Source organism: Anabrus simplex, chromosome 1, assembly GCF_040414725.1.
Source record: "Anabrus simplex isolate iqAnaSimp1 chromosome 1, ASM4041472v1, whole genome shotgun sequence".
In the NCBI taxonomy this organism is placed as follows: Eukaryota; Metazoa; Arthropoda; class Insecta; order Orthoptera; family Tettigoniidae; genus Anabrus; species Anabrus simplex.
Genome location: NC_090265.1, coordinates 1692689317 through 1692702135, shown reverse-complemented (window position 1 = coordinate 1692702135; position 12819 = coordinate 1692689317). Strand labels below are relative to the sequence as shown.

Sequence of the window (12819 nt, the reverse complement as noted above, 5' to 3'; positions counted from 1 at the left end):
GCTTGACAGCAACAGCTCAACGGTGTTAAAGAGCAGGACAAAACTCCTCACAACAACTACCATTATCATTACTCTAATTACATTCACGATAGCTGCTCTAGTCGCTGACTCACGACGATCTTCAGTCCACAGAAGTACACACACACACACAGTACTCAAAGGGAGTACACAGTCTTCCGTTCCGTACGCCGTCTTCAATTCAGCTACACACTCGACACATAACATTCGTGATGTGGCTAGAGACCGAACATTCTCATTGTGTCTCCCAGAAACTCACAGGTAAACCAGCCGACGAGAACAATACACGGAAAGACTGGTCCCGCTCTACAGGCCGGCTGGGAGGTCCCCGGCAGTCTGACTCACTAGCCCCTTTCAGGAAGAAACTAAAGGGGCTACCACACGGCTGGCATGTAATACTTTTTGGACTTAGAAGAGGAGAAAGTGAGTTCATATCCAAAATTCTCTGTTTTTCCGTGTAGCGGAGAAAATGTACGAGTGCGAAACGCGAGTGTCTGTTATAGAATACTGGAGTTTATACGTACAATCAGGTATTTTTCACGAAGAAAAAGATATAAAACTGATAGAATGAAACAAAACAAAAATTGATTTATGCATGAATATACAGACATATCTCTTGGTACATTAGTTATACTCAATAATATGTTTTAGCGAATGTCACCGTAGCGTACATTCTTCGGGGCGATCCTGTCAGCACAGAAGTCCGTGTTCAAATCTCTCCCCTGGAGTTTATTTCTTCTATTGGTGCCCTCAGCGCGGTATTACTCCACGCACAAATTTAATAACACCACCTGCATGTCGTTTCGCTGTAAAACAAAATGTCCTAAATTATTTTCTCAATCCAGGGAAAATGCTGGGGCTATAACTTAATTAAGGCCTCGGTCTCTTCCATCCCGCACCTAGACATTGCCTGTCCCATCGTCGCCATAAGACCTGTCTGTGTCGGTGCGACGTAAAGAAATTTGTAAAAGGAATACTTTCCTGCTTTCCCACGTAGAATGTGTGTATGTCTTTGCAAAATGAAAGTGCATTTTAAGAGTCTATGTAAGTAAAGTGTGGTGGCTCCAGTGTCACTCTCCCTCAGCTGTAAGGTAATATTACATTTCTGAAAATGGCTTTTTTAAATATTTAGATAACCTTTTCTCAGGAAACATAACAAATAAAACAGTAAAACTCCGTACGTTTCCTTAATTTCAAAAGCTACAACGAATTGTAAAAAAAAATACGTTTCTCTTAGTATGGTCACTAAACACCTCCATACTTCTGAGGAAAAATATTTTCTTTCCATGTGAGCTCGTATCAGTAATAGCATCTCCGTACAACGATTGCCGATACAATTATAATCCCCTCTTTAACGATAAAATATTCCTGTCCCGGCATTAATTCCATTCATTCAATGTAAAATGTAACGATACTCCCATTAAATACAAATCTCTCCGTTATGATTGTCTTTTGACACCCGAACAATATGCTTTTCACCCGGTACTACGATAATCCAACAAAAACAGTAATTAACCCCGGGAACATGTGTCACCCACGTAGCTTGTTCTTTATTTGTTGCTAGGTCACCCACTTCCAGTACCTTTCAAGGGCATTATCGCCAATAATATCTGATGATTATGCTGTCATCATTGGGCATTCGTACCAGAACCAGAAGACGTTGAACATCTGTGGATGACGGGTGTCAACCACGCACCTATTTGTGTTCCATCTTTCCTTTTTAATCACAGTTTAACATGATATCTGCGATTTGTTTAAGGGAATTCCTACATATATACTGTAATCTTATCAATATAAATGCTCTGGGTGTTCATTTTGTTCCGCAACCATAAGCTCACATATAGTTGCGACGGCATCAACAAAATTCCCACCGCCTGCCATGTCAACACCTACGAAGATAAAAATTCTGAGTACTGTGGTTTTCTTGGTCATAAGTGGACAGTTTAAATGAATAATTTGGTGGTGATTTGGAAATTCCCTTTGAAGATACAGAAAGCAGGAGTGAAGAGGTACAGACAGTTATTATTCATGACAATGGAGCTGAGTCTGAGCAGGAAGAGGTTGAGTGAAATGAAGAAGATGGGCCTGATGAAAGGGGGCAGGATGAAGCGCCAAGGTTTTATATTAGAAAGAATAAAGAGAAGTAGAGAAAGGAAACGTCTAACCTCATTATTAAAACCGAGAGATACAATATACTGTAATACCACATTATACGTAGTGCACAATTTTGAAATATTTAAGGTACGTGTGATTTGTATATGAAGGTGTTGTAATATTAACCTAGTAGCAAGCTCAACCTATAGTATTGTAAGTCGGAGTGTTAAGAAATGGAAATACTTAAGTTGTGTGTGTGGATCTGTATATAATGATGCTGGATTTAGAATGTCAAACTAGTAGTATTTCTTGTAATATTTCCTTCCCATGGAATTGCTTGATGTTCATTTTTGTTGTTGTTGTTGGGTAAATACACTTTAACTTTACTTTTTTTATCACACTACTCCAAGTGATCATTGCTACCTCGATATTTCCCAATTGCGAAGTATTTTTCCAATAATAACAATAACTAGACGCACGGGGCGTTAAATTCAAGTTACGGGATGCTTGTTAAGGATTTTGGGGCTTAATTATATGGCACTGTAAGTTTTTGTCGTAAAGTCTATTTAAATATCGAATAAATCAGGTTATCCACGAAGTAATATACACATATAGCTATTTCGTAAAGAAATGTCATGAACACTTTGGGTGATACCTGTCCCCCACGCAACAATTCGTGTTCCCAAAATGCGCGCGCCTGCTCTAGGAATAAGACTGAAAGAGAGTAATTAAGTACTGCAACACAAATACTGTCCGGCTCCATGGCTAAATGGTTAGCGTGCTGGCCTTTGGTCACAGGGGTCCCGGGTTCGATTCCCGGCAGGGTCGGGAATTTTAAAAATCATTGGTAATTTCGCTGGCACGGGGGCTGGGTGTGTGTGTCGTCTTCATCATCATTTCATCCTCATCACGACGCGCAGGTCGCCTACGGGTGTCAAATCAAAAGACCTGCACCTGGTGAGCCGAACTTGTCCTCGGACACTCCCGGCACTAAAAGCCATACGCCATTTCATTTCATTTTTTTCAACACAAAGACTGAACTTCACTATTGTGTAAACATAGCAAACGGGAAGATTTAAGTATCGTCCATACTAGGAGGACTGCAGCTATCGCAGAGCTGCTTAAAACTAAAATAGCGTCCTGGCTTCCTCGTTTGAACACATTGTCCTAAATTCCAAAGGTCTGTTATAAGTGTGCTGCTGAATATCGAAGCAATTAGGTCTGGGTGTTTTTCTCTGTCTGTGAAGAGGATTGCGAAAGAGACTGTCATTTCATATTTCCTAACTACGGTAGTTTAGATTAGTGGAACAATAATTATATGTGAGGAATTAAAATTACGTGGTGAATATCAGTGTACATTGATGAACATAGGTATGGTACTGTAATTTCGTATTTTGTTGTGTGTTTCTGTTGTGCAAATTCCATATATTACTTCCGCAAGAATATTGACACAACTGAAAAATGAACGTTTTCGAGATAATCCTTTTTTTAGTTTTAAACACCATATCTATTCAAGGACAATATTTTATCAGAATACTTCTATATGATAATATTTAAGATATTTTCACAGCGTTTCATTGAAATAAATCAAAACTAAGAAGTGTCAATATTCTCGACTGACGATATTCAGTATGCATTTGTGATTTTTCGCAAGAAAGAAAGGAGTTACACTTACGACAGGTTTCTGGATCGAAAGAGTGATTATTTTTCCATATGTTCTATGTCATAAAAAATGACATTATTTGAGTTAAGCCACTATTTTTGCAGGGGTGCGATATTAGAGGGAAGTGGTTAATGTAACTCAGTTTTCAGATGATACTGTGTTCACCAAGTGACATGCAGTAAGAACCCGTTATTCTAAATCCCTCTTCATGACAACAACTCCACCTAGAGCAACATTTTTTTGCTGCTGGTACAATTAAACGTTTGCATTCTGTCCCTGAAGGGGACGGCGGGCCTCCTAGATGATAACGCCGTCTCTCAGGCCAGGTAAATGCTCGGAGAAGGTGAGAGGGTTGGCGGCCGTGGCTTATACTAGGAACTGTTCCGGCATTCCCCTTAGTGTAGAAGAGTGGAAGACCACGGAAAACCAATCTTAGGACAGCCGACGGTAGAGACCAACCTCTCTTCGTCTCCCGAATTCAGAGCCGATTGGTCGGTCAGAGTGCAGAGCCTTCGAACAACGGACCAGCCGTGGCCACCCGTACACCGAAGCCCACTCTTTACCCGCCGACCGATTTTTCTGTCCACGCGGTATTACTGTATATTATCGAGACTTCACTGTACACCTCTTGAATGCATTCATTGTATGCCCTTCCACAAAAGGAATTATGGCTCACAAAAGGAGGATATTTCGATACAACCCGGAAATTTAGGCAGTAATATGTAGAACGCAAATTTACTGAAGACTTTAGCAAGTATACACTAGCTCTCACAACGGTTGTGCCATCAGATTTGTACAAACAGGGTGCGGCCCATCAGGACCCCTAGAATTTATGTTATACTCACTACGCTGTGGATGAGCGGCCTGCATGACAATTTATTCTAACAAAATTAGTTTACATTCTATAAATTACTTGCCCAAAAATCCGAGTTCTAATAATACCTTCCGTGAAAATCGTACCGTGATTTGTTGGTATTTGCATCCGTACTGAGGAACAAATGGTGTTGGATAATTGATATTATGTACGTGTTTTGCCCTAGTTGATGGTGAAGAAGAAAAATTTCTTATAAATTAAAACAGGATGCAGGTTTCATACAGAAATGTGGTGTTGTTGCAGATGTTGGCGATGACGCAGCCTACTTCCAAGTTCCCCCTGCCCTTGCTGCCGTCCAGCACCCAGCTCCACGAGTACGACTCTCTGCGGCGGTGCGACTCCGTCACTGTGGGCTGGGTGCCGTCCCCGGAACCCGCCGTGCGCTACTGTATCCTGGCGAGGGAGGCGCGCCCATTGGACCTGGAGACTGGCCGGCGACCCAACCAGTGCGGGCTGGAGGGACGGCTCCGGAAGTCGTCAGACTTCGTGGTGCGCATGTGCCAGCAACGACAGGAGAACATCAAGTGAGTCTCTTTAAGGTTAAGGCGTGGCCTCAGAGTAGTTCCTGGTTAAATCAACCAAGTTCAAGTACATACAAAACAACATAATATGAACTACACACACACTCGACGATACTTTAGGCAAACTTGCAAAATGACAGCAAAGTAATTTCCTAAAAGAAACCATTACGTCGCGATCTCACGTGACAGTATCTCCCTATTTTATAATTAAATTTATCCTGAGAAAAACAGAACGGATTTTGATGCGTTTTTCACCATTGCGCAGAGCATTTATTGATTTCGATACATGAAATACTATTTTATGACGAAAGGAAATCTAGCTGTGGCGAATTTACTGCATGAAGTTAAAATAGTAGTGCCCTTTTTCCTTACATTCCTTAAACAGACAGCGATACACCTCAATTGTGTGTGGAAGAAATGTTCAGCACAAGAATCTCTACAACAAAAATTATATCTTTGAAAGGTAGCCCTAAATAACCGCTTTAATGTCATAGTCTGTAATTTAAAAATGCACCTTAAATTTAGAAACAATATTTTGAGATTAATCACGTAATCCTTATCAAAGTAATTTTTTTCACTCTTTATAGATAATTAAATCTGTTACCAGTCACAATTAAATTTAATGTCATCATTTTGCCACCTGATAACGGAGGCTAGACCCTGTTGTGAAGAAGATTACATGAAAATTGTGACTGGTAAGGGATTTAAGTACTTATAAAGAATTAATTCACACTCACTAACAAGGCCTAAACAAAACATGCTTACGTATATTTTAAAAAATACTTTCAATTATCCTATTACGACATACTAGCTCCCTTACAGTATACCGGGTGGTAACCCAACAAATACATACTGTATATCATAGTCATCCTAAAAGTAGTAGTACCTGCTTCTTTATGGTCTTAGTACAACTACACCGTTTATATAATGCCCGCAAATATGGTAGAATACATTAGTGGCAGTGGCATTTCTATTACTTAAACTGTAATAAATGTGCAAACCGATCACAGCTGGAAATAATGCTCTCCTACGTTTGGACAGGAAGTGTCAATAAGGACTACAACGTGCTAGCTATGCCCCACGGTTCGGAGTAGCTAAGGTGGCTAAATCACGCCTCACTGCTGTGAACTAAACACTAAAAGTGACTTAAAATTTTTCTTTCGATGTGTCCGTTGTTGTGTAACGTAATTCTACGTTAAAAGGCCAGGAAGAAGGAGTGTACAAAGTGTCCAGGGCATTTGAGTTACTTGATAAATACCGATCTTATATTTTTGTTTTGGTCGTATGTTGTGATACACCACATGTGTGTTTTTCCTTTCAGGCCTGCCAACGTGACAACCCATGTGATCCGCAAGCTGAAGCCTGGTCGCTCCTACACTGTCCAGGTGACTGTTCAGAAGATAGGAGCCAAGATGTTGTCATATGACCTTCTCCAAGTGCACACAAAACCCAAGTGTACGTAGCCGTTAGAGCTGGCATCTGACATGCCGCGTTAACTCACGAGACTACTTCAGTGAAGTGACTGGTATTCTGTGTTTGTTCACTGTAGACTGTAGCCCAAGTTCAAATATTTATTGCATTTTGACAGCGATCTGGTTTCTGTAGAATACTAGGCAGGGAAATGTTTGGATTGGACCGGACAGATTTTAATGTCACTTGGGTAAATCATCAAGTACTATATTGTAAATGTAATGGCAATGATTACAGCCTGGATGTATATGCAATAATACGTTAGAATGCAAGCTCATTTGCGTAGTAGCAAGTGTAGTCTAGTCGACTCTTCCGTAATGTAGCTAGACTACCATAACATTTAGAGGCTCTGACCTCGTATGCAAATTTCATAGCAAAACTGTTGTCTGGGCTAGCGTACACTTGTTAATCAGTAAGCTTGCATTATCAATAAATGCCTAAATATCCATACTCCAGTAATAATCACTTTACCATATAATTAAAAGAAGTGAAAAAATTTGCATGAGACCGGTGAATACGTACTTCTTGATGGGTATCGTCGAAATGAAGTATCGGGTCATTATGACTGAAATTTTCCCTCCACCCCAGTAGATGTGCTACGCTCCAATAACGAAGAATACACCTCACGAAGTTCGGCCACTTTAACATTGAAATGCACCTGATAAGCAACTTTGACGCTCGGCATTGGTAATTTTGAACATTTTATAAATCTGACAAACTACTTTAATCTCTCGAATAATTCTCGATTATTTTGATGCAATTTATTGCCCACGTCCCTCCACATTTTTCCGAAAGAAAGATATTATTCACTCTTCTTCCCACACACATATTTTCCTGAAACGAATCAAACGACACCTTACATAGTTACCGCCACGCCGGAGAACAGAGCAGCATGGATATCGTAGCACCTCCAGATGACAGCACCCCATGACGTCAAATCGAGGTTAGATTCTTCTTGCTAGATACACTGTTTCTTCTTATTTCCAGTGATAAACTGAACTCTTTCTTAGCAGGTATTGTCCAGATATTATTTCCATTTCAAACACTCATGTGTATCTAATGTTCACCGACGTAAGCACGGTTTCGAAACTATGGACGTATTCCACCTCAAAACAGCTGGGTGGCTCGAAGCAGTTATGATGATGATGATGTAAAATGATCACGTAGAAATACAAAGTATATCCGTAGTTCTGTCCCAAAGGCGCATGAAACACGCTAAACAGAAAATTATATTTTGATAACACGAACAAAATTTCACGCCTACAAACCTATTTCACTAACGCATACAGCATATGAATACCAGGTAGCCCATCAGCGCCGGCAGAAATGCAAGTATAGACAACCCTTCTAACACGATTGAGCGTGAAGTGTTTTCAAGATTCAAGGGGCAATATCAAAAGCGTAATGAGTTGGATCGTGCAAATCCTGCTAGGTAGTTGCCGAATTCAAAGGGGCAAAGAGCTGATATTACAGGTCATCGCGAATGTCATTCTAGTGGTCGAAACTTGACGTAGACGAGTTCTGAACTCACTTTGTTCTGTTTCTCTTCTCTAGCCAATAGTTTCTACGTACAGTAGTTAGTAGAACTTCAGTTTGTGTTGATATGTTTCGGATTCCTGGAGCGTTTACTAACGAGGAATACATTGACATTATTTTCCTGTATGGTACCGCAGCAAAAGAAGCAGCACCTCGCATACTTCACCAAACACGTCGGTTATCTACAGAACACGGTTTCATGCCTAGAACCATTAGGACCGGGTGAGTTGGCCGTGCGGTTAGAGGCGCGCGGCTGTGAGCTTGCATCCGGGAGACAGTGGGTTCGAATCCCACTGTCGGCAGCCCTGAAAATGGTTTTCCGTGGTTTCCCATTTTCACGCCAGGCAAATGCTGGGGCTGTACCTTAAATAAGGCCACGGCCGCTTCCTTTCAACTCCTAGGCCTTTCCTACCCCATCATAGGCATAAAACCTATCTGTGTCGGTGTGACGTAAAGCCACTAGCAAAAAAACGACCATTAGGTGACAAGCTCATGGATTATTTATGTCTGACCGTAGATCAGGAGGGGCGGGATTCTGAACACCTACATTATCAATAAGCACCTTCAATAAGAAAGTCAGATTTTTTTCTTTATTCTTGCACTATCATTAGTGAAGGCTTGCCTGAAATTCACACCCGCTTAATTTAGTATCATTTAGAATTACCAATGTGATATATTGAAAATTCAATCATACAAATAGCATAAATTGTTTCCAGTTTCCTTTATTGAGTTTCTCTGAACTACAGACAGTCTCTTTGTTGTTATCCCTTTAATATAGAGAACATTTCGCGCTCTGTCCTATTTTAATGGTTGTCAATATTCCATTTACTGCTGGCGCTAATAGGCCGCCTGGTATATCAAAATATTAGGGCATTAATACTACTGTGTCGTGTGTAACGAAAACAGAAATATGTATTAGGAAATCTTGGCATCGCTGTATTATACACGTGCATTCTATTAATAACTCAATATAACCTTTTATTAGCATAAACGAAGAAACTGCCAGATTCGGAATCACTCATTATTTCAAACTGTGGGGACCCTATGCAACAACGGCAGGATTACAGCGATGTTTCGATATCTTAATTGATCTTCCTACCAAGTTTAATTGCAATCAGTCTGGTCCAACCCAAACAGTTCCGTTGTAAATCGGAAGTGAAGGCGTTCATTATTTTAAGACGAAACCAGACCGCCATGACACATAAAAACCCATAGCCCTTCCGGAAGGAATATTACTTACGTCAGATTAATGAATTACTCCGTGTACTTCAACATACTAAAGTACATCACGTCAACATTTCATAAAATCTCTGTATTAGAATTCTGATGCAATTCTTTTTATTTAATTCGTTTAGGGCCACTGGAGACCACCATCATTGGCAGCCTCCTTTGCAGCCCAAAATCATTACATTCTTTCTCTGGAATCCCGTCTCCCTTCCTCCGCCCATCCTCTTTCCTGCTTCACTTCCTCACTGAACCTCTTGTAGTTGTATCGTGCTCAACGTGGATGTTCCGCCCCCCCCCACCTGACACCAAATATACCGAAGTCATTTCTGAGCTACTGAAACCATTCACCTATTATTTTGGTTCTATTCCCTAGTATTTTGACGGATTGGTTTGTAAGCAACGTACCAGCTATTCAGTACAATGTCCGTATAACTGTAGTATTTCATTATCAGTTTAAATACAAGTTTTACTATACTGTACCAGCCAAGCTCATATTTCCTTTAAATTCAACGATACTGATTTAAACGATATTTATTTATTTATTTATTTATTTATTTATTTATTTATTTATTTATTTATTTATTTATTTATTTATTTATTTATTTATTTATTTATTTATTTATTTATTTATTTATTTATTTCCGTCCATAAAAATGGGTATTTCCAACTACGTTGACAGAACAATCTCTACTACATCAATAATTATAATGATATCAGTAATAATACAATCATACGTAAGGCTTCATACCTTGATGCTTATTTCTGAAATTGTACCTGGACGAGTTGATCAGTATATACGTCATGCGAAAGCTCGGGTTAAGTAGTTCCCAAAATAAAACTTTAAGGGGCGAGTTTATCAGATGAACCTTGGCCTTTGAAGTTACCAAGTTGGGTCCCTTTTTATTCGATCCTCCGGCCCAGAAACGTAAGAACTTTTTTGTCAAAATGTACGTCCTGCAAACTAAACCGCATACTTTTCTAAAAGTGTCTTCAGTGTATAATAACTGTTCTGCTTTTAAAAATAGCTACTAATAGTGCTCTCTCTCTCTCTCTCTCTCTCTCTCTCTCTCTCTCTCTCTCTCTCTCTGACAACGGCCGTAGCCGTGTTGAAACACAGGAACCCGTGAGATCTCTGAAGTTAAACAACATTGGGCGTGGTCGAGAAGTGGATGGTGTGCTACGCGCTGTTGGTGGGGTGTAAGGGAATGGAGGAGCGGAAAGAAACTGGCCACACTACCGCACGTAAACTGCTGCTCAGGCACACCTCTGCTGAGGTTCGGATCTGCCTTCGGGCAAAACACACCCTTACCTTACTTTCTCTCTCTCTCTCTCTCTCTCTCTCTCTCTCTCTACTCTCTCTCTCTTTACAGTCAGTAGCGGAACTGAGCATCACGAAGGCTATTCCAAGTGACGTTTATATATTTGTAACGTAATAGCACAGGATTGCTACGTAATTAGCAGCATTGCTCAGTTAGTACGGTTTAAGTTTTGCTCGAGAAGAATGCGATTTGCAAAGAGCTAAGGAACAAGAAAACGTGAGAAAATTATATAAAATACTTTAAAATTGGGAAAAGTAGCAATGGAGAATGGAAAGTTCGAAAGAGGATCCACACCTCTTTCCGTACTAGAAAAAAAACTTAACTTCCACATTCTCGGTTTTCAATTAAAGAAATATCCGGCTGCATGGCTAAATGGTTACCGTGCTGACCTTTCATCCAGGGGTCCCCGTTTCAATTCCCGGACAGATTGGAGATTTTAACTTTCATTGGTAAAGTTCAGTAGCTTGGGGTCTGGGTGTGTGTGCCGTCTTCAACATTAGAATTCATCATAGGTGATGTTCCATCCTCACAGATTCGGAGGTCACCCTTACGGCATCAACTCGTAAGATCTGCTCCAGGCCTCTTATAATTAATGAAATTGCCAAGAATATTTTTCTTTAGGCCATATCCTATTTTTCAATACACCGGGGTTTATCACTTGTAATAAGTACAACATCTTACAACTATGACCAAGTATAATATTTATTATAATAAAAGTAATATTATTAATAATAATAATAATAATAATAATAATAATAACAGTAATAATAATAGGTACTTATTCTTAGCCCTTATAATTTACAGTAGTTACGTTGAGTAGCTCAGACGGTAGAGCACTGGCCGACTTAATTCAAGTTGTCAAGCTCAATCCCGCTCAGTACTATGGTATTTGAAGGTGCTGAAATACTTCTGCAAAATTCTGGCATTTTGGGGTCTCCAGTAACCGTAAAAGTAGTTAGTAAGACGTAAATCCTATACCGTTCTTATAATTCCTGTAAATATACCTCTCATTTTCTCTGACATTTCCGTTGTTGAGTGTTTAACAGGCTACCATGGGTATACATTCCGCAGTGAACAGACAAAAAATGCCGGAGAGGATTACGAGAGCCAACATTTAATCCGAATTAAGGGAAAATGTCAATCGCAAAATAAATTTGTGATAAGAAAGATGGACGTAAATGGAGGCTTATATAAATGTATTCAAAAGGAAAGTGTTTTATCATCACTGAAGACATTGTGTAAATACTGTATTGTTGAATGTGTTTTATACAGACGTTGTGTTGAGTCTTTTTTTGCATGACTAATGATGTATGCATACGCTTTCTACACAAGACTTTTAAGAGCAATATTCGAGGAGAGTAGTGAGAATGTTTCATTACAAGAATATGAGTTTAAATTTTACCCATATTACTACGAGGTAAAACGATAAGATAATATACTTTAGGACAAACATCTGAAGTCAAGTGTGGCACAAAACTGTTCTAAAATATGTACGTATAATATATAATTTTAAATTATTCCTTTTAGGCCTTTTTAATCTTGATATTAAGGCCACCAGCGTCTATGAAATGTGCGGCCATCTACCTGAAGAGCCAGTTGTCACACTGGTAATTTCACGATTAAAAAGGTTTAAAGAAGTGGAATATTTTAATAATCGCATACAGTGAAATTAAATATTATTGTTCCCTTGTGGGAATTTGACTTTTAATTTATAATTATTATTTATAATACGTCCATATTTTAACTCTTTGATATTTACTCATATCAAAATCTTCTAATGTTAAGCTCTACGCACTGAGTAAAGAATATGTGTTCAAACTTATTCATAAACACAGAAACAAACTCATCTGTATGCTGACCGTGGCAAGTAACATGAATGGGTACGTGTCATTTACTCAAACAAATACATTCTTTATTACTAGCTAAAATTATTGTGGTGGAATTTACGAAGTTTTACTCAGTGCTAGAGCAAGGGAGATGCCTTGATTTGTCATATTCACCTAAAAATAAATGAAATTACGTGATTTTACGCGAATGCCGCAGAATATTTCACACATCTGTGGCGCAGAATAAGGTCACTCTTGTACCTCGTGTGAC

General features: G+C 39.4%; 1 protein-coding gene across 1 annotated transcript in view; it reads left to right on the top strand.

Annotated features, from left to right (window-relative positions):
- The window catches only part of nord, a 149126-nt gene extending 142493 nt beyond the window's left edge, over positions 1 to 6633 (top strand). The window contains exons 8-9 of the mRNA XM_068226525.1: positions 4893 to 5173; positions 6492 to 6633. Of these exons, the coding sequence (XP_068082626.1) occupies positions 4893 to 5173; positions 6492 to 6633 (423 nt within the window). The remainder of the gene's footprint in view (positions 1 to 4892; positions 5174 to 6491) is intronic.
- Positions 6634 to 12819: the final 6186 nt, after the last annotated feature.